Source organism: Bubalus kerabau, chromosome 2 (genome assembly GCF_029407905.1).
Source record: "Bubalus kerabau isolate K-KA32 ecotype Philippines breed swamp buffalo chromosome 2, PCC_UOA_SB_1v2, whole genome shotgun sequence".
NCBI classification, from domain to species: domain Eukaryota; kingdom Metazoa; phylum Chordata; class Mammalia; order Artiodactyla; family Bovidae; genus Bubalus; species Bubalus kerabau.
This window is the reverse complement of record NC_073625.1, coordinates 103,384,939-103,408,403: the sequence shown is the minus strand read 5'-3', so window position 1 is coordinate 103,408,403 and position 23,465 is coordinate 103,384,939. Positions and strand designations below refer to the sequence as shown.

The 23,465-nt window shown below is 36.7% G+C and overlaps 1 protein-coding gene across 1 annotated transcript in view; it reads left to right on the top strand.

Annotated features, from left to right (window-relative positions):
• The window catches only part of SLC9C1 (solute carrier family 9 member C1), a 91,678-nt gene that overhangs the window by 21,510 nt on the left and 46,703 nt on the right, over positions 1-23,465 (top strand). The window contains exons 6-12 of the mRNA XM_055570081.1: positions 4,205-4,366; positions 9,281-9,380; positions 12,928-13,071; positions 15,054-15,228; positions 17,280-17,361; positions 19,272-19,438; positions 22,364-22,489. Of these exons, the coding sequence (XP_055426056.1) occupies positions 4,205-4,366; positions 9,281-9,380; positions 12,928-13,071; positions 15,054-15,228; positions 17,280-17,361; positions 19,272-19,438; positions 22,364-22,489 (956 nt within the window). The remainder of the gene's footprint in view (positions 1-4,204; positions 4,367-9,280; positions 9,381-12,927; positions 13,072-15,053; positions 15,229-17,279; positions 17,362-19,271; positions 19,439-22,363; positions 22,490-23,465) is intronic.

Below are 23,465 nucleotides of genomic sequence, written 5' to 3'. Positions count from 1 at the left end.
ATGGACGAAGGTTGGTGACATTGTACAGGAGACAGGGATCAAGACCATCCCCATGGAAAGGAAATGCAAAAAAGCAAAATGGCAGCCTGGGGAGGCCTTACAAATAGCTGTGAAAAGAAGAGAAGCAAAAAGCAAAGGAGAAAAGGAAAGATATAAGCATCTGAATGCAGAGTTCCAAAGAATAGCAAGGAGAGATAAGAAAGCCTTCCTCAGTGATCAATGCAAGGAAATAGAGGAAAACAACAGAATGGGAAAGACTAGAGATCTCTTCAAGAAAATTAGAGATACCAAGGGAACATTTCACACAAAGAATCACCTTACTCATGTCTTTCTCAAGGCCTGGTCCAGGCCGTGGACAACTACCCAACTTTGGCATAAGAAGCATCTACTTTCAGCCTTGTTTTTTGTATCCAATTAGTTTACTCAAGCCATGGCAGTTTAGAATATCTGTTGTGATCCTAGAACCCCAGTTTAGCAGAACAAGGTACATCCTCTTTAAATGCTTCATATAACCTTTCTGTGGTGTGTGAGAAAACCAAACTACATACATAGAATATTTTCCAAAATGTAGAGTACAAAAAGAGGTGACAGAATACAGTACTCAGAGAGTTTTTACCATAAAACCTGCTGCAGATATGGCCTTCCCATAGATGACTGAGGTGAGGAAAAAGAAAATGTTTATATTCAAAAGCATCTTAAAAGCTCAAAAACCATCCTTGGGGGAAACTGAGAAATGTAAAGTGTAGTCATACATGCTGGTCAGAAGGATCAAAGTCCAACACCTCTATACCTGATCTAGTATTATGTGCAAGCTGCTCAGTGATGTCCAGCTCTTTGCAATCCCATGGACTGTAGCCCATCAGGCTCCTCTGTCAATGGAATTCTCCAGGCAAGAATCCTGAAATGGGTTTCCATTCCCTTCTCCAGGGGATTCTTCCAAACCCAGGTATTGAACCCAGGTCTCCTGCATTGCAGGCATATTCCTTACTATCTGAGCCACCAGAGAAGCCCAATCTAGTGTTATATGAGGTCCCATTTAAGACAGTAAATACCACTCATATTACTGAGTCCAAGCTTACTCTGCTCACCACATAAATAAATCCAAGAGACAGGTATTGAGGCAAGGAATATGACTATATTTAGAAAGCCAGCTGACTGAGAAGATGGCAGACTAATGTCTCAAAATAACCATCTTGTCAAGGTCTTAATGCCAGGTTCTTTTACAGAACAGGAGTGGGGGGAGGTAAGGGGGTAAAGTAAAAGGCCATTAATCTTACAGATATCTCCTGGAATGGCTAGCCTCAGGGAATGAATGTGTCCATTTTTCCTTTCCTGTAGCCATCCACAGGTGGACATGGTCCTAAACAAAGGCATTTTGGTTTAACATTCAGGCAGAGAGGCAGGGTTCCCTGAGGGAGGCCACTCTGTATGAACAGTATCCTTTTAATGAATAAAAGTATTGGGAAGCAATGGTTAAAGTTAAAGAAACAGATCCAACATGGAGTCAGTTCTTCCCTATAACAATCATAGAATTTCAGGGAACTTTATCAGAGATGATATCCACAATATAATCAAAAGAACTTTCTATTCATTGGGGAATGAAAAATAAAGAGACAAAGAAAAATACTTATGTGGAAGATAATTCATTCAATAACCCAACAATTATTTGTTGATATGTACTAAGTGATAGCTCCTATTGTAGGCCCTGATGTTTCAGCCATGAACATAACTGTTCTTGTTTTTGTAGAGCTTGTGACTGACAATTTTGACAATAATCAATGTAATAGAATTTTGCTTTTGTTTAGGTTTCAGAGGAGTAAAAACTGTTAAGTAATCACTCTTAAAACAGTAATAGTAACAACTACAATAAAACAGAAGGTCTGCTCTAGGATGAAAACAGTGAACTTATTTTCTTCACCATCCAGACTTTCTCTGAATTTTTAGTAGAAGAATTCCTCTTAAGAAAGATGTTTGATAAGTTTTACTGGTATTTTATTTATATCCATTGGCATAATTGTGAAACAGTAATTTTCCTAGTATTGTATTGTATTGTTTGGTCACTCAGTCATGTACGACTCTGTGACCCCCATGGACTGGAGCATGCCAGGCTTCCCTGTCCTTCACCATCTCCTGGAGCTTGCTCAAACTGATGTCTGTTGAATCAGTGATGCCATCAACTATCTCATCCTCTATTGTCCCCTTCTCCTCCTGCCTTCAGTCTCTCCCAGCATCACTGTCTTTGCTAATAAGTCCACTCTTTGCATCAGGTGGCCAAAGTATTGGAGCTTCAGCTTCAGCATCAGTCCTTCCAATGAATATTCAGGATTGGTTTCCTTCAAAATTGATTGGTTTGATCTACTTGCAGTCCAAGGCACTCTCAAGAGTCTTCTCCAATACTGCAGTTTCTTAGTAATCATTATTTTATAACTTGTAATTATTTAAACAGTGTTGCTGTATCTTTGAAAGTGTTAGTCTCTCAGTCATGTCTGACTCTTTGTGACCCCATTGTCTGTAGCCCACCAGGTTCCTCTGTCCATGGAATTCTCGAGGCAAGAATACTGGAGTGGGTAGCCATTCCCTTCTTTAGGGGATCTTCCCCACACAGAGATCGAAGTCAGGTCTCCCACATTGCAGACAGATTCTTTACCATCTGAGCCACCAGGGAAGCCCAGAGTCACCAGAGAAGCTCTACTGTATCTTTGAAGTGAGCATGTTTCATAATAGAAAAAAAACACAAGAAGAGCTATTGTACTCAGAGTTCTTACCTTTTCCTTCTTGTATGTTAGAAGATTAAGAACATTGTAAGAAATAATGGATTTGCTTTGAGGCATTTCCTGGCCTAGTAAATCCATCCAGTAAATATTTTATTCTTTAAGAGCTCTTTTTCTTTTTTAAAAGAGAAAGCATCTTTTAAACTTGGTCTTTTAACTCCAGTTCTCTGCATCTTCTGAAATCAGAGTCAGTATCCAGCATATGTTTCATTTACAGGAGGTGCTGGATTCCTAAACCTATCACCATAGTCAACCCCATTCCTAGATTGGACAGGACCTAGAGTCATTCATAAAATTCTCTCAAGCTCACACTATCCCTACAAGTGTTAAATTTTTCTGCTTGGCACATCTAGAAACCATGGCTCTCTTTCAGTCATAGGAATGAGACTAGGTAGAGAAGGAATTTGGATAACCTCAGGCATCTTAACAGTGCCATCTCTACCAGTGGACATCTATGATTAAGGATTCATAAAAGGATTCTTTCTTCTTCATTTCACCACCTCAGAGCACTGTTCTGGGATTTACTTCCCCAAATTTAGCCTTGTTTTTTGATGTGGTTGCTATTGCGGTTTTCTGTTGGCCATCCTTCGTTTTGGTTTTGTTCTTGCTCTTCGCATGTTCTATTGAAGTTGACCCTTCAGGCTTTTCTGCACCTAAGACCCACTTTCATCTGTGATTTAAAACTTTTCTCCTTTCTTCCTCACCCTACAAAGATGAGAAGGACTTCCTCATCCACTGAAAATGCCTGATTCCAGCCATCAATGCCCTCAAGGGTTTAGGCTTCCTGTTTACCTGGGAAGGGCATCATAATGACTGTTGAAAGAAATTTGGCAAAACGTAACAGTATCAGTAAAGGATCAACTATCCATTAGTGTAGTAATTCCACTTCTGGGGCCTAAGGAAGTAATCAGAGAAGTACAAAAATGTATGTATAGAAATATACACCACACCATTGCTTATCGAGAGAAAAACTGGAAACAATGAAATGTCCAATAGTAAGGAACCAATCGGATTGGTTTGGCAGGCCAATACAATACAGGAGATTCACTTAGCTGTGACCCAGAGGCATTCCCTTTTTTTTTTTAATTTCTTGTGTATATAATTTTAGACATAGATTCTAAATTCCATGAAGTTAGAGAGCTTCTACTTCTTATTCATTATTGTTTTTCCAAAATGTATTACACATTTTGGCACTAAATAAATATATATTCCTGAATTGGGACTTAAAAAGCTCTTAAACTAAACTGATCAAATTTTATCAATTTAATTGTGACTTTTGACGTTTGAAAAGAAACTCTTTCAACTTAAGATTAAGAAAATACCCTACATCTATCCCAAAGGCTATGAAACAAAAGTTGACCCAGATTATCATTTGAAATTAAAAGCACGTACATTCTATTAATTATTTTTTAATTTATTCCCTTTTCTTTCAGCCTATATAATCATGAGAGAAATTTGGTTACATATTATAGTAAGTTTCTCGTTTGGAATTGTTAGTTCAAAACTGATTCAACTATGGATGTCTACTGTTTTTGGAGAGGATGTCAATCATATAAGTCTCAGCTTTTCATTTCTGTACCTCATCTTTTATATTTGTAAGTAAGGGGACTATGCCTAAAATTAAATAATATAAAAAGGTTCAAATTAAAGATATAAAGATGTGGGAAATATTTACCAGGTAAAAAGCAAAAACAAAAAAACCACCATGCAACTGATTTAGAAGGAATATTTTTGTAAAAAAATTATCAAAAGACATTAAAAATATTAATATGTATACAATAGGAAACAGTGTACCAAGGTACATAAAGACAGTTATAATAAGAGAAACTTGACAAAATCATAATTACAAGGAGAAACTTTAACAGGCCTTTCCTAAATAATTTCATATCCAATTGGATTAAAAAAATGACTATGGCTATGATTTATATGAAAACTTAAATGCTTGGTTCCTAAGATATATATAGAGTTTTATCTTCCAAAACAGAGTGCTTCTTCTTTACACATACCTATAGGCATTAACAGAAATCAACTAGACTAGAAGAACATATCAATAAAATTTCAAACATTATTCAGCCACAGTGCAATTAAATGCTTACTTCAAAAGGAAGATCTTTAAAAATGAATATTCTAACTGCCTGAAATTGAAAAAAAAAAAAACTGTCTTGGTAACTCTTAGATAAAGAAGGTAATAAAAATAGAAGTTACAGATCAAGGAAGGCTAATATTAAAAATTCTATCACATTACTAATCCATTTACCACAACTCCCCTCTCACAGAGGCACAGTAGACAATGATAACCATATTGCTGTTTCCTGATACTGCCTCAGAATCACTTTCCATTCAGCCCTTTAGACAGCTCTACAAATGATTTGAAGTTGACATGTGTGATAATACCAACTTCCCAACTGACTCTATATCTTTCCATTACATTTAAGAATAAGACAATGTTGCCTAGCCTCATATCCATGATTAAAAATAATTCTGGAAGCTCTAGTTAATATAATAAGAAAAAATAAAGTTTATACATATTTTAAAGAAAAAATGGTTACATTAGTCACAACATTTTAGAGTATATAAAAACCCAAGAGACTTAATTAATAAACTAAGATAGCAAGGCTCTTTAATGGTTTGATAAAAGATAAATATTTTAAAAATTTATAAATCAAATAACATTCTTACAAACCAGCAGTAATTAGTTACAAGGGCTTCCCGGTGGCTCAACAGGTGAAGAATCCACCTGCAATCCTGGAGATACAGGAGATGCAGTTCTCTCCCTGGGTCAGATCCCCTGCAGAAGGAGAGGGCAACCCAAGCCAGCATTCTTGCCTGGAGAATCCCATGAAAAAGGAGCCTGGCAGGCTACAGTTCACAGGGTCAGAAAGATTTGGACACAACTGAAGTGACTGAGCACACACACACACAACTAGTATAAAACATAATGAAAATTGAGTCTCTTTACATTGACAAAAAAGTTGGAAAATATTAAGGAATAAACTTAAAATTTGGATCCAAACAGAAAACTACACAAGTTTTCTGAGAAGTAAAAATTTCAGTAGAGACAAAGGAAAACTTCTTTGTAAAAATGCTAGAGCAATAGAATTCATTATTTTCATGTCTGAGAAAGGACAGGCATAACATAGATATTTGAGGTTTCCAAACCAATCTGGATTTAAGCCAATTATAATCTAGTGAGTTTACAGAATCCATTAATGACTTAATAAATAGTGACAGAATGATCAGCCAGTACAAATGCATTCACTATGCACTACCTTGTACATACCTAAACCTACAAAGCATATATTTCAGCAAATATAATTTCTTTTAACATCATCAAGTAAGAATAGCCTCAAGATTAAGGGTTAAAATAAATGATGAGAAACCTTCTTAGATTATACTGTATGGGTGAATGTTATTAATATAACTGTTCTAGAAATTACATGAAGTTCCAAAAAATCTGATACATCCTGATACAATGCTATTATAATTCTAATTATCCTAAAATGTTGTATGTCACAGAAATAACTAAATTTCCTTGTAACAACACCATTGTAATAAACTCTCATCTGATCTTTAACCATTAAAACAGGAAGATTAAGGGTTATGCTCAAGGAAATAATTTTATTTATTTAATTTTTAAAATTGAAGTAGAGTTGATTTACAATATTTTATTGTTTTCAAGGATGCAATATAGTGATTCAATATTTTTATAGATTATATTCCATTTAAAGTTATTACAAAATAATGGCTATATTTCCTTGTGTGGTACAATAGACTTCCTTGTTGCTTATTTAGTTTATACATACTAGTTTGTATTTTATAATCCCCTACCCCAATCTCCAAAAAAATAATTTAAATTTTTTAGAGTCAAGATGTCTCAATAAATACTTTAGAAAGCAGATAATAAGTAAGTATAAATCTAATGTAAAAAAACTTTTACTCTGGGCTGTCAAATAAATGAATATTTTTAAAAGTTATCACAATCTGAATCAAATAATGATAGAAATTTGGAGGGAAGTGAAATTTTACAGAAAAATTTTAAAAATTCATCTGGAAACATAAACTGTGGGACTACATTTATGACATATGTCATATGGCATGACAATCTATTTAAGTGAAGGATTTTTCCTACTAAGTGGATAATAAACATTTAATAAGCCTATAATAATTAAAAAACAACTGCTATAACAGAGGAATACAAAGTAAACCAAATAAACGGATCCATTTGATAAACATGTGCTGTGCTCAGTCGCTGGGTTGTGTCTGACTCTTTGCAACCCTATGGACTATAGCCCATCAGGCTTCTCTGTCCATGGGGACTCTCCAGGCAAGAATACTGGAGTGGGTTGCCATGCCCTCCTCCAAGGGATCTTCCCAACTCAGGGACAGAACCCAGGTCTCCTGCATTGCAAGTGGATTCTTTACCATCTGAGCCATCAGAGAAGCCCAAGAACACTGGAGTGGTTCCCCTTCTCCAGGGGAACTTGCCCCACCCAGGAATTCAAACCTGTGTCTCCTGCATTGCTGCAGGCAGATTCTTTACCAGCTGAGCTACCAGAGAAACCTATGGAAAGTGGCATATCTACAATATTCTTTAATATTAAAACAAAATTTTAATTTGTAACTGTTACCTAGAACAATGTCTGCTCAACATTAAGAGAAAAAAAATTAGCCCATTCCAGAACAGTATTGCTCTACAATCCCTCTTTGGGTGTGTGTTCCGTCATTCAGTCGTGTCTGACTCTTTGGGACCCCATGCAATGGGGCTCACCAGGCTCTTCTGTCCAGGGGATTTCCCAGGCAAGAATACTGGAGGGGGTTGGCATTTCCTTCCCCAGGGATAATCCCTCTGTAGATTTTCTTAATGTGTGACTTTATGTATATGTATGCTGGATATGAGCTTCTGTGTGTTTACTGGGTACTCCACTCCTACAATCTTAATCCAGTTATCCTAAGCTTCCAATAGACACTCTCAGTTGTGTCCGACTCTTTGCGACCCCATGGACTATACAGTCCACGGAATTCTCCAGGCCAGAGTACTGGAATGGATAGCCATTCCCATCTCTAGGGGATCTTCCCAACCCAGGGATCAAACTCAGGTCTCCCACATTGCAGGCAGAGTCTTTACCAACTGAGCCACGAGGAAAACCCAACCTAAAGATACCTCCTCAAAATTTCTGAAAGTTTCTGGAGTTTTCTTCCTCATAATCTCTGCTGCCTCCTCCTAAATATATAACAATTTCTGCTTCATGGTGAACTTTAGTAAAGGTGAGAACAAGGGGAGCTCACAGAGAAAATTACATTGTGCAGTTCACAATTCTGAGATCTGACAGCTACCATTATCTCCTCACTTTTCTATATTTCCTGCTTAATTTTTACCACTTGTCTCCTGTATAGAAATTCAGCAAACAGCCTTTAATGCTTGGAGTTGCCTTTTGGGTCTCACACTGTACTCTCAAATAGTTTATCAAATGACTTCTTCTAGGCAAATATAGTCCTCTCCCCAATAGAAATTTCAATAAAAATTTTCTTCAAAATTTTACCTGAATTCTTGGCAGTGGAGTTATGGGTGTTCCCTCTTTCTAATCTGCCTGCAATGCAGAAGACCCCGGTTTGATTCCTGGGTCGGGAAGAATCCTGGGAAGAATTCCTGGGTTGAGAAGAATCTTGGAAAGGATTTCTGGGTCAGGAAGATCCCCTGGAGAAGGAAATGGCAACCCACTCCAGTATTCTTGCCTGGAGAATCCCATGGACAGAGGAGCCTGGCAGGCTGCAGTCCATGGGGTTGCAAGAGTCAACAGGACTTAGCAACTTAACTTACCACCTTTTTCTTAAAAATATATAATATCTATACTGTACTATATTATTTGAATTTTTCACAATGATAATATGTCACTTTCATAAGCTACTTCCAAAACTGTTTTCCCCTCTAATTCATGAAAGTTGACAATATTTAAGAGTTTCCACAGTTTTTTACACTTTTCCATCTCAGACAGTAAGTGCACCAAACCATAATTAAACTGGGAAGCAGATCTGTATTGGGTTTCTCTTGGCTCTACTCTCTTAGCCTTGCCACAAAAGCAAACCATTTCTATCTCCTGCTGTCTCCCAATAAGAAGTATGTGAAGTAGGCTAGTCCATAGCGAGCTCATCAGCTTACTTCCACTTAATTGATCCAGAGCCGCTCTGGAAAAATCAGACCTATGGAGGGTGCTCTAGCCTCACTGGGGTACCTGAAAAGATTTGTGAGTTCCACATTGTTGCCGATGATCAGAAGCCACAGCAGTGTAAGCTTGTCCAGTACAGACTTTTCTGCACGCTGAATGTGAATCTGAGGAGGAAGGACAGTGCGTGGTGGTGATAATTTGTGACATTATTCAGTGGAAACTAAGTGGGATACCCTCTCTATGAAGTCCCTACTGTCAGATATCAGGATGTTTTTGTCTCTGGGAGTATTGGTACCACTCTTGATGTTAAATTAATACTTTTTATTTATTTCCTTAAAAAAATAGGTGAGCTAACTGAAATGTCTGGAATATTTACTCTTGTCATTATGGGACTTTTTTTAAATTCTACAAGTTTTAAACCAGGAGTTGAAGCACTTATTCTCGAGTAAGTGACTAGCATACTTTTACTTTGTTTTCATACATTGAAGTTATAATATTATAATTGTAACTACATCTACATGGCCAAAATAAGATACTGACTTGGAAACTAGCCAAGTAAAAATAAAACCCACCTTTTAAAAACTCTATTGCTTATGTTCTCTAAACCTCTAATTTCAGGTAAAATTTGTCACCTTACCTTGAGTTCACATTGACTGTATTTCACTACTAATTCCCTTACATCCCTGACCATATTACCCAATAGTGTCCAGTCTGATCCCCTAGACAGGGCCAGGGTTAAAATAAGGCAAGTGAGGCCCTCATGTCAGACACAAAATCTAAGAGGATGCCAAAAGACTCAGTAATCAAGATAAATATTTTAATGCAATATTTTGAAATTGAAATTAATGCAAAAAATCCATGGTGAAAATACAAAATTTTTAAAGATCAATATTACTAATAGTTCCTTTTGCCTCAGGCTCCAATATGGATCAGTATGGCAATGCCTCTAGAATGAAAGACCAAAATTCTAAGGACAGTGAAGAGGCCATGCAAAGTCAATTAAAAAAGTAAGCCAGGACATTTAAATACAATTGGCAGTGTTAAAAAAGAAAATAGAAAAGTACAAATGGTGCCTTGCTCGAGGGCACCTACCTGAGGGGTCAGTGAAGTCTGTGTTAGTCTTGAAGAAAGATACTTTCTGAAATGTTTCAATATATGGGATGGGAACTTGGCCTAAATGACACAATAGCAACATGTGTGTTAACAGAGGCCCTGAACTTAATCAGTGATTTTTTAGGACATTTGGGAGGACATTGCGAAAGATGAAATGAGTTCAGAAGTCAGAAACTTAAAAATACAGATTACAGGCTTTGAGAGCATGTCACTAAAATTTCATGTCAATTATAATGGAAGCCAGTTGTATTAGCAGCTAGGTAGCATTTGTTGGGCCACCATTGTAAGAAGAATTAATCATGCTATGCATGTATTTATATCTATGGGGAGTAATTCCGAAGGCTCCCTTCATTCTTGCTTTAACTGAAACCTGGATCTCCCCTGAAGATATGATTTCCCTTGTGTTTCTGAAAGGTTATAGTGTCTTTCTCAGCTGCATCCCTGGTACTACAAGCCTAGAGTTGATGTGGGTGATCTTCCTGTACCTCAGTCATTTCTATTCTATTTTTCTTCTTCCCCAGAAGCAGCCAATTTTGAAGCTCATGGCATCAGATTATACCACCTGCCACCCTCTTGGTTGCAGTTATCTCTAGAACCCTGAATCACACTCTCCATTTTGTGATGATTTTGGCCCCCTCTCACTGTGACATTCCAACATCACACTGTCACCATTCTTAGTGATGTCAGTCAATACTCACACACTTAATGCTTCTATTCCCTCACCTTTCAATTCCAGGACTTCTTCTCCTCCTGGGATCATATTTCCCACTCTGCTTCAGCCACCCACTTGATGCTCATACAAATAATCGCTTCATAATTTCAATTTCAACAATTAAAATATTTAAAATAGAATATGTACCAGCTCCTACTCTCCAAGAGAGTAGAAATCTAAGATAATAATGGTAAATCCTACTAAACCCTACAGTGGTCTACACTGTCTCCCATCTTTTCAGTTTACCCCCCTAGGACTCCAATTCTAACAATTATATAGTCACACTGAGAAGACAGTGCATTGATTCTATGCTATTTTCTGACCATCATCCACCTCACTCCCTCCTTATCCAGATCATTTCTCGTGTTTTAAATCATCTAATAACTTCTCATCTCATTTGGCTACAAACCAAGGTTGTTTTCATGGCAAACAGGTGATCTATCTGTCCCCTTGTTACTATGGCAATTCATTCCTGCCCCCCTCACCCTCACCCACTCTGCTCTAACCACACTAGGCTATCCCTCATACATGCCGAAGAGGGTCCCTGTTTGACCTTGTGTCCTTGTGCTTCTGCTCTTGAAATGTGCTTCTTTACATGTTAGCATAAGTGGCTGCCTTACTTCTTTCATGCTTCTATTCATACTTCACCTTTTTAGAAAGAAATCCCCAAATAAGAGATATTTCCTTGTCAACTTGTATAATCTTCTATTCCTGGAAAACTGATGTTCCTAAAATGTCCAGGCCATAAAGTCTTCTCAGTCCTCTAGGCTAGGGGCTATGCAACATTAAGATATAAAAATGACATATATGCTTAGATCCATAATATCAAAATCTATGAGGGTGAAGCATGGGATGTCTGATTTTAAAAAACTCTTCCCAGATAATACTTAAATACAGACAGTGTTGCAACCCTTTGCTCCTATAAAAGATCTAGATTTGTTAGGACAACTCATGATCACCAAATAAAGAAAAGGGACTTTTTAAAAAAACTCAGAAGCTTTTTCACTGCGTGCCTGACTGATTGCACACATGTACACACATATATATGTACATGCACAGGTCTATTAGATGGTTTTGGAGCTTGGTTATTCGGCTCATATATACTGTGAATATAATGGGCACTGATTCCTTTGAGAATCTGGTTTCCTTCCCATCCAATTTCTCCCATTAATTTCTACTACATATGAAAGAGTCTTAATAACTCCTCAAAATTTGTTGCTTAATTGATTTGATTACATTTTGTGCTAATTAATGAGACTGAGTTTTTTTCCCCCTCAATGTTTCATAATGAAATTTTCTCTGGTAATACCTAGGTATTTGTTTTTCAGGGACAGAGTCTGGCAGCATATGGGTAAAACCAAGCTCTATTTCCTCTCATGAAATAATATTCATGTGCCCCTTTAAGCTTTTCAATTTATTTTGCCATACATATAATGTCAAATTAAAGACAGGAAATATACAAAGAGATAACGAGAAGTAAGTTTTAAATAGCTATGATCCCAACACCCAAAATGATAAATAATGGTGTCTGAGTGTGCTGCTTTTTCACACTGTTTTGCCTGCAACTGTTGAGAGCATGAGTTTTGGGAATGATGCCGTTTTCCTAGGCTCTAGAGTACTTGAATAAGCACAAACTCAGAAACCACAAAGAATCTACAAAGGGCATTCACGTGAATAAAAGATTCATTTGCATTCTCTAAGTGCTAGCTAGATTTTGGGCAAAGGCTTAATTCTATCACTGTGTAAATCAGACTAGGAGTTAAGTATTTCCTTTTAAAATAAACAATTTTAGCTCTTCCTACTGATACAAGGGCTAGCTACTTGAACCATAGCATTTTCTAACTACTTGAACAATAGCTCCTGAATGAGTTTTGTCAAATAGCATAGCTACAACTTAACATGTCTTTCAAAGTCAACCCCAAAAAGAGACACTAATTTATATTCAGTGCAAACTGGTTAAAATTGCTTTAGAAGTATTTGTTTACTTATCTTAGTGCTCCTTTCTTCCCAGTTAAATTACAAACTCCTTGAGTGTTGGTGAATGTCTTACTCATCTTTACTTTCTTCATAATGCCTAGCTCAATGCCTCACATAGATAAGCCTTGCATTGACTATGTTAGCTTAATTAACTATGTCAACTATATTTAATTTTTTTCTAAAAATGCAGATTCTGGAATTGTCTATCATTTGTTGCTTTTCTTATGGTGTTTACTTTCACTGGACTTCTAATTCCTGCACATACATATTTATATATATCATTTTCTGATATATATTATTCATTAAATATCTACTTAACACTTATTATGTTCAGGTAAGAAAGCCATTTGAATTTTTCTATTTATGTGACATTGACTAAGCCTGAAGATATTCTTTAAATGACAGAAATGTTTCATTCTGGAATGAAGAATTCACTCAAATTTTCCAAGGAATCATCAACAAATTAACACTTAGTGTTTTCGATTTTTAACTGCATTTCAAAACAATGCAAGCATGTTGTAAAGTTTTTGAAAAAAAGAAAAAAAACTCTCATAATCTTTACTACCTAGAGGCAAACACTACTAATATTTCACATACTTCCTCCAGAATTTTATATTGTTTTTTATTCTATGAGGTTTCATGAAGTTAGACACCTATTATAAATTAAAATGTTAACTTGTTTTATTTGCTTAATATTTTATGACAGATAATTTGTATTAATAAAGTATAGATGGAAATAGTTTTTTAAAAATCAGAGTGGGACAAATTGGGAGACCAGGATTGACATATACACACTGCCTGCAATGAAGAAGGCCCAGGTTTGATTCCTGGGTTGGGAAGATCCCCTGGAGAAAGAAATGACAACCAACTCCAGTATTCTTGCCTGGGAAACTCCATGGACAGAGGAGTCTGGTGGGCTATAGTCCTGGGGTCGCAAGAGTGGGACATGACTTAGCAACTAAACCACCACCACCAGATATAAAATAGATAATTAATAAAGACCTACTGGATAGCACAGGGAACTCTACTCAGTACTCTATAATGGCTTATATGGGAGAGAATAAAAAAAAAGAGTGATATTTACTGATTCACTTTGCTGTATACCTAAAGTTAATACAGCCTTGTAAATCAACTATACTCCAATAAACATTAAAAAAGAAAAATAGTCTTTCTTTCCTCTTAAATGATTCTTCACTATTATTTCATATCATTTATCTGCTCTGTTCAGTGTTCTTATGATTCTGGCATTCTGCTATGTTGTTACTTTTCACTAAGATAAAGTGTTGAAGATCAAGGTACCATTTTTCTAGCTTTGATTCATAAAATATAAACATAAAATTATCTCATGTCTAAATAAATAAATAAAAATGAAAATCATAAGGAAGTCCTTCTTATAAATGTCATTTTTGCCTAAATAAGTTTTGTGGCCCCTTTTCCAATGTTAAAAGGCTTTCAGAAAGCAGTCTGCTTATGTAACTGAAAAGGAGATAATATAGAAGAGGAAAACCACTATAACAATTATATCACCCAAATTGTTAGCATTCTAGGAAAATTAGTTGGGACTCAACTTCAAGTTGGGCTTCCCTGGTTGCTCAGTGGTAAAGAATCTGCCTGTCATTGCAGGAGATGTAGGCTTGATCCCTGGGTCAGGAAGATGCCCTGGAGAAGGAAATGGCAACCCACTCCAGTATTCTTGCCTGGAGAATTCCATGGACAGAGGAGCCTAGCTGGCTATAGTCCATGGGGCTGCAAAAGACTCTAACATGACTTAGGGACTAAATAACAACATTAAGTCAGCCAGTGCCAAGTAAATGGAAATTAGTCGCAAATTATCAGATACAATTAGTGTAAAATATAAGACTTATCTATGACTGAAAAAAGAAATAGAAATGAATTAACTAAAACTGGGCAAATTCAGTATGATTAAAATCTACGAAGAAAAAGATGGAACATTGTTTTCTCTCCCATTTATTAAATTTGTTTTTATTTGTTTCTGGGATCCAGAGTAGAGTGGATCTATAAAAATGTCTAGCACTTTCTTTTCTACCTGAAGAAGCACCACTTAAGGGTGATATGGAATTATTCTACTGCTTAGTTAACAGAAAGAAAGAAAAGGAATAACCCCATTCCCTTGGCATGTTTGTGCATGGGATGCCCTTCTGCTTTCCTTTGGTGCAATGCCAAAGGTGTGTGAAAGATGGCTCATTCTTCTGAGAGTTGGCCGTTTCGCAGGGAATAGATTGGAATAGTATAGAATAAGATGGAAAGAAATTTCTATGACAAAAATAACTTTTTAAAATCTGTTTTGCCTTTTAGACTTCTGGTCTTTCTATTACTGAGCCCTCTTTTGTCTCGACTTGGTCATGGTTTCAGCTGGCGCTGGGCATTCATAATGGTCTGGAGTGAAATGAAAGGGACTCCTAATATAAACTTGGCTCTTCTGCTTGCCTACTTTGAAAACTCTCATGGATCTGAAAGGGAGAAATCTCAAGTAAAGAAAGATGTAGTTTTTCTATTTGAATATTTTATGAAAACTGTTTCTGTGTACTCAAATATGCTTTTGTAGTAGATCGCTCAACCCCACTTGGACTGTGGGATTGATTTAGCTATGATGGGGAAACCAGGGAGGGGAAAAACAACTGGAAACTTTCCTATTCCTCATTTTAGTTTAGATATCCTTAAACTCCTTCATCACACTCCTAAAAAATAGGTTTATTGTGAAAGTTAAGGGAATTAAGACTTATAAATCATTTAAAATAGTACCTGATACAGAGTATGCACTCAACAAATGTTTCTTTTTTAATTTACTCCTAATACCTACTTAGGAGAAGTCAATGGCAACCCACTCCAGTACTCTTGCCTGGAAAATCCCATGGGCGGAGGAGCCTGATAGGCTGCAGTCCATGGGGTCGCTAAGAGTCGGACACAACTGAGCGACTTCACTTTCACTTTTCACTTTCATGCATTGGGGAAGGAAATGGCAACCCACTCCAGTGTTCTTGCCTGGAGAATCCCAGGGACGGGGGAGCCTGGTGGGCTGCTGTCTATGGGGTCACACAGAGTTGGACACGACTGAAGTGACTTAGCAGCAGCAGCATTCTGACTGGTGTGAGGTGATATATCACTGTAGTTTCAATTTGCATTTCTCTAATAACTGGCAATATTGAGTGTCTGTTGTCCATCTATATGACAACATACTTCTATCCAGAATATAATTTTCAAAATTTCTACAATTTTGTAACAAAAAAGCAACCCAATTTTAAAAACAGGTAAAAGAGTTGAACAAATATTTCAAAAGGAAATGTATATACCACTAAGTATATTAAAATGCTCAACATCATTACTCTAGGGAAATGCAAATTAAAACTACAATGAGAAACATAATATTCAGCTTAAATGAAGATTTTAGAATTGTCGTATCCCATCTATAAAAATAGAAACAGTGGTTGTCTCTTGTCTGGTGAGGATTGATTGGAGCAGCCCTGGGGAAATTTAGAGGATATGAGAATATATACATCGTGAAAGGATTGAGGGTAATACGGGTGTATGCACTGTAAAACTTATCAGATACACAAGTACATTTCATTCTGTGTAGATTATACCTTGGTTTTCCTAATGACCATTGTTGGGGTGGCCCCCTTGAGGAATTAAATCAGAATATTCAGTGAGAGCGTCCTGTGCACCAATATTTAAAATTTCTCAAGTAATCCTAGTGTGCAGCCATGAAAGCCTCTGGTGTGTTTCACATTCTGTCTCTAACTTCCATCTGTAGCCAAAGAATAGAGGACTGGCTAAGAGTTTAAAATAAATTCTGGAAGTTAGATTTCCATAAATCAATGGAAATATGTAATATCAGACTGAGAAGTGTTTCTGCATCTGTCTGTGGAGACTAGCTTGAGATATAAGAGGAGAAAAAAAAAAAAGTGACACCAAAGGCATCAGTTGCTCCTCCCTTCTGGTAATGATGGTAAAGAATCCGCCTGCAATGTGGGAGACCTGGGTTCGATCCCTGGATGGGAAGACCCACCTGGAGAAGGGAAAGGTTGTCAACTCCGGCATTCTGGCCTGGAGAATTCCATGGACTGTATGGTCCATGGGGTTGCAAAGAGCCAGACATGACTGAGCAACTTCACTTTCACTTTTTTTCTGGTAATGAAGGGATACCAGAAAGGCAAAGTATGTGGTAGAACAAACATACCAAGGCCTTGTATTGTTTCTTCTAGGTGGAGAGAATTATTTAACACAGATGTGCTGGTAATGTTGAACAGAGAACTGTGTGGCTATGTACATGGAAGTGTATGTGGTGGATGAGAATTGATAAAGTACAGGGATATTCCCAAGATGCAAGAAGTTCAGAAATCGAAATTAAGAACAAAATTTTTTTCCTAATGTCTTTATAAGTATATAAATACTTGTCAAAGCAAGTCATTATATTTCCCAAATATTGACACAGTACAACTTAGCTTAATTCACACTGGTAAATATAGAGTATATTATATGAAATTATGATGAAACTTACTTTGGTTTGTTTTTCTATTCCAGATATTATTTCATGGAGTGTCAGTATCCTTGATTAGCTTGATTGTCAATAGATTTATTTTGCCAATGGCAGTTACTAAACTTGGTAAGCCCTGCTAATTCTTGAGTAAAAAGAAAAACATTCCAAATATACTAAAGAATTGCTAATAATGAAGAAGGAAGCCATATAAATACAAATCAAAGGTGTCTAATTGAAAAGGAAATTGGATCTCAATATAAAGTCACATGAATCATTAAAGCCAATAAGTTCATTAGGCCAATAAGCAATAATCTTATAAATAAGATTACTTATTTACATTAGCCCAGTTTAAGTGAAATAATACAATGTCTATTTAATTATTCCACAAACTTTTTATTAAGAGCCTCTTACATGCCAGGCACTATTCTAACTGATAGTGATGCATTATGAAGACAGACAAGTCTAAATTGTTGAAGCTAAATTGGAGAGAGGAGAGACAGACTGTAAGCAAGTCAAATAAGGTAATATCAGAGTGTCATTTGTGCATGAAAGTACTCACACCACATACAAAGAAAGTAGAAATACAACATGTGGTAGATTCCTGAGGAAGTTAGAAACCAAGTGTGTTCACAGAAAGAAGGTAAGGTTCTGGAACCTTCGAGAACTATGTCAACAGTGGAGGAAGTCCAGGTGGGACAGGTAGGGAAAGAGCTAGATCGTGAAAGACCTTGAATTTTAAGATTTTATTCTAAGAGGTAAATGGATTTCTTGGTTGGTTTTAAGCAAGTAAGTGTAATTTTATGAATAAGGTTTTAAAAAGACAACTCTGGATAGCTGACTGGGGCCTATGAAGAGAGTAGAAGCAGAAATACCTGTTTTAGGAGGCAACAGCTTTATGCAGTATGACTGTTTCAATCTCCTACTTTTTAACAATCCAAAAATTGAAATCTAAAGAGTTAAAATTTCTTGTCTAAGATCACACAACTCAGTAATGGCAGTTAACAAACTAAAAATAAATTCCTCTAATGCTTTTAATCCACTTTACTCTTCACTGCTCTATCACCCTTTCTGTTTCATTCATGTGGCATTTTCTTAACCAATCTTAAATTTCATCTTTATGGGTAATATTGAATTTTCATTCTCATGTTTGCAACCATATCCTTTTTACCATTTACTTTTTTTCTTTTCTGGGCCTTAACATAGTAAAATGAGAAGAACAGATTAAAGAGGTAACATTTTGCAGAGTATCAGATTCTGTCCATGGGATTTCCCAGGCAAGAATAGTGGAGTGGGTCACCATTTCCTTCTCCAGGGGATCTCCCCAGCCCAGGGGTCAAACCCACGTCTTCTGCATAGCAAGCAGATTCTTTATCACTGAGACACCAGGGAAGCCCTTCAGATGTTCTACTTAGTAGCTAAATAAACCTAAAATTCTTATTGTAGAGCATCTGTTTACTTGTACTGAGAAAAGTGAACATTTGCTCATGGAATATTATTGCTTTTCGAAGAAACTTCTATGTCTCAAAAAAAGGAAATCCGTGTTTGATAGTAAGAGTCCTTCAAACCTTAATGAGGTCTGTATATATAGTATATATTACCACTGATCCTTGATAAAAATGAATTTAAACTATGTCAGTCCACTTATAAGTGGATGTGAATTTTTTTCATATGTACTTCAGTACAACCAGAACCTCAGTTTATTGAATCTGAGGATGCAGAACCACAGATATCGAGGGAAAACTGCAAAGTTATATGCAGATTTTCAACTGCATGGAGGGTTGACGTCCCTGAATCCCATATTGTTCAAAGGTCAATATATATATCTGGAGATAAATAAATATATATCAAATATATATATGATCTTACATATACATAGGAAATAAATATAAGTGCATATATTTCTGTGTACATATATGTATATCTATACCTCCTACACATGTATCTCCTACACATTTATGTGTGTATATGTGCATATATTCTGTATATACTATCAAAATGATATCCACTATTTATAAAATGTGTTCTTTTTATCAAAGGTCTTCGTGATGTCACGTCAACAAAGTATAAATCACTGTATTATACATTTCAACACTTTCAAGAACTAACCAAATCCGTAGCCTCTGCACTCAAATTTGACAGAGATCTTGCTAATGCAGATTGGAACATAGTTGAGAAAACAATTATACTTCAAAACCCATATGCAGTAAGCAAGTAGTATTTTTTAAAATATCTTTTGTTTATTCCTTCAAAGTGGATATGATTCATCTTAAGTATGAATGTTATAAATGTTAATTCAGAATTCTTAGGGAATTTTATGATCACTGTGAGACAAAGTAGAAGTGACAACCCTTTTGGGTATATGAAAGTGAAAAGTGAGCGTTAATTGCTCAGTCATGTCCAACTCTTTGCAACCCCATAGACTGTAGCCTACCAGGCTCCTCTGTCCATGGGATTCTCCAGGCAAGAATACTGGAGTAGGTAGCCATTCCCTTCTCCATGGGATCTTCTCTACCCAAGGATCGAACCTGGGTCTCCTGCATTGGAAAGCAGATTCTTTACTGTCTGAGCTAGCAGGGAAGACCACCCCCACAAGACACACTTTGAGTATATAGCAAATGTGTATTGTTTTCCCAGTAGTCATGTATGAATGTGAGAGTTGGACTATAAAGAAAGCAGAGCACCAAAGATTTGATGCTTTTGAACTGTGGTGTTGGAGAAGACTCTTGAAAGTCCCTTGGACTGCAAGGAGATCAAACCAGTTAATCCTAAAGGAAATCAGTCCTGAATATTCATTAGAAGGAATGATGCTGAAGCTGAAGCTCCAATACTTTGGCCACCTAATGAGAAGAACTGACTGATCGGAAAAGACCCAGATGCTGGGAAAGATTGAAGGAAGGAGGAGAAGAGGCATACAGAGGATGAGATGCCTGGATGGCATCACTAACTCGATAGACATGAGTTTGAGCAAGCTCTGAGAGTTGTTAATGGACAGGGAAGCCTGGCATGCTGCAGTCCATGGGGTTGCAAAGAATCAGACACGGCTGAGTGACTGAACTGAACTGAATATTGTAAATTCAAAAGAAAGAATAGTATATCAGAGCTACTTTAAAAAGATAGTATAAAAAGAAATATCATGTATGAAACGAGTTGCCAGTCCAGGTTCGATGCACGATACTGGATGATTGGGGCTGGTGCACTGGGACGACCCAGAGGGATGGAATGGGGAGGGAGGAGGGAGGAGGGTTCAGGATGGGGAACACATGTATACCTGTGGCGGATTCATTTTGATATTTGGCAAAACTAATACAATTATGTAAAGTTTAAAAATAAAATTAAATTAAAAAAAAAAAGAAAAGAGTGAGCTTTAGAAAACAGCTAGATATTTTTTTGCTAGACTGAAGATGGACAGCATTTATTCAGTATTTATTTAGGCTATTATATACTGAAGTACTTGCTAAGCCTTGGTTTATGGTTACTGTTACATTTTTATCATAAAATAGAATTAAAAGCTAGTATCACAGAGAGTCGGACACGACTGAGTGACTAACACATACACACACATCATAAGATTAGATATAGTGAAATATCACCTCCTGCTTCTGAGACATACTTTAGAATCTCCATGGTCAGACTTCTTATTCATATATGAGAACATAATTCATCAGCAGTCATGACTGCTGGAGAAATAATAAAAGTTGTCCTGTGATCTGCTCGTTGCTTTTTCTGGTTTGTCATTGCCTATCGTGTCCAATTTTCACTGCAGTATTTTTCTGCATCACACAATATGAGGGGACAACTGCTAAGAGTGTGGACATAATTGGTTGCTATGAAATAGGATTTGCAAAACTCCATTTTATATCCTGTAAGAGGTGCTTGAGGCTTCAGATGGAGGCCCAGAATCAAGTCCTATGTTTGCGGAAATATTGATAGGATTTCTGGTTAAGAAAAGTACCAAGTCAAATCTAAGGATTTTTTTATAGTAGTTCTCAATATCTAACTCTGGCCTTTTGCTAACCTGGCTGCATTAGAATCACCTGGAAAGCTTATTCAAAATATGGAATCCCTGCTGGTTCAGCAGTAATGAATCTGCCCACAATGCAGGAGACCACCTGCCAATGCAGGAGACTCCGGTTCGATCCCTGGGTGGGGAAGATCCCCTGGAGAAGGAAATGGCAACCCACTCCAGTATTCTTGCCTGGGAAATCCCATGGACAGAGGAGCCTGGTGGGCTACAGTCCATGGGATCGCAAAGAGTCAGATATGGCTGTAGTAAGAGAGCACATAGCCTTGATTTCCCGACCTCTATCCAGGAGGTTCTGATGCAGTTGGTCTGAGGAATATGTATTTTTCATCCATTTACCTAGCTAATTCTAATGCAAACTCAAAGTTAAGGTCAAACTCTGGTATTTGATCTGTTTCAGAAGGCAGATAAATAAACAACTACATTCTCTTCTTTATGATGCAGAGATGAGAGATATTCTAGCATTACAGATAGAATGTTGGCCTTGGACTCAGAAAACCTGGGTTCATATCTTAGTTTTGTTACTTAATAAATAGCTTTGTGATTTTTTATAAACCGTGTATTGTATCTAAGCTTCAACTTTTCTCGTCTATAAACTGGAGGTATCCATATTCCCATCTCCTAACAGCCACGGTCACTTGTTATCCTACTGTGAGTGGTTAGTTTCAAGTGTTGCCACACTTTAGCTGTAGCAGAATCATGGAATGTGTTTATAAAACACAGGACAGTTTCTGCTTCAGCAGATCTGTGGCAGGCTTTGAGAATGTGCCTTTCTAACAGTACCCAGGTGATGCTACAGAGCTGGGGTACCACACTTTCAGAACCAGTGGTTTAAAGTGTGATCAAAAATGCAGTAGTTTTTGTAAACTTTTACCAGTGCCATGCAAAGGTAAAGATATGATCTAATTCTTTCCCCAACAAACTGGTAATTATTTAGCCTTCTAGATGACTGTGTAAGTGCAAAACTCATCTGAACATTTTTATGTAACTAGCAGATTTTCTGTGAGTTCTTAAACCAAACTGGTATTTGAATTTCTTGAGGTTTATGCTAAATGATACATTAATGTCCATGTACTATTATTTGGTTTTGATCTGTATGTTATTTAGTTGGGCCAAGGAGAAACAAAAGAACATCAAAAAGTGAAATGTCTACACTGCAACAAGGAAATTGATGATAACCTCAACGTTGAAGCAATGGAGTTGGCCAACAGACGTCTCTTGTCAGCACAAATAGTTAGTATTTTATTACCCATTTTTAAAAATTATTGGCCTGTTGTTTCTATCACTTGCAAATTTTTTTCCATTCAGTACATTTTTTCATTTTGTCAATGGTTTCCTTTGCTGTGCAAAAGCTTTTAAGTTTAAATTAGGTCCCATTTGTTTATTTTTGTTTTTGCCTTTGGAGACAGAGACTCCAAAATGTTGCTACAATTTATGTCAAAGAGTGTTCTGCCTGTGTTTTCTTCTAGGACTTCTGTGGTTTCCAGTCTTACATTTAGGCCTTTAATTTTGAATTTATTTTTGTATTTTATCTATGGTGTGAGAAAATGTTTTAATCTCATCCTTCAACATACAGCTGTCCAGCTTCCTTAGCACCTCTTATCATAGACACTGTCTTTTCCCCAACCTTGCCTCCTTTGTCATAGATTAATTGACCATAGGTGCATGGGTTTATTTCTGGGGTCTCTACTCTGTTTCTTTGATTTACTTGTCTGTTTTTTGTGCCGGTACTATACTAAAAATTTAAGTTATTAGCTAAAATTATACTTAAATTGAAGAAAGTAGGGAAAACCACTAGACCATTCAGGTATGACCTAAATCAAATCCCTTATGATTATACAGTGCAAGTGAGAAATAGATTTAAGGGCCTAGATCTGATAGACAGAGTGCCTGATGAACTATGGAATGAGGTTCGTGACATTGTACAGGAGACAGGTATCAAGACCATCCCCATGGAAAAGAAATGCAAAAAAGCAAAATGGCTGTCTGGGGAGGACTTACAAATAGCTGTGGAAAGAAGAGAAGCAAAAAGCAAAGGAGAAAAGGAAAGATATAAACATCTGAATGCAGAGTTCCAAAGAAAAGCAAGGAGAGATAAGAAAGCCTTCTTGAGCGATCAATGCAAAGAAATAGAGGAAAACAACAGAATGGGAAAGACTAGGGATCTCTTCAAGAAAATCAGGGATACCAAAGGAACATTTCATGCAAA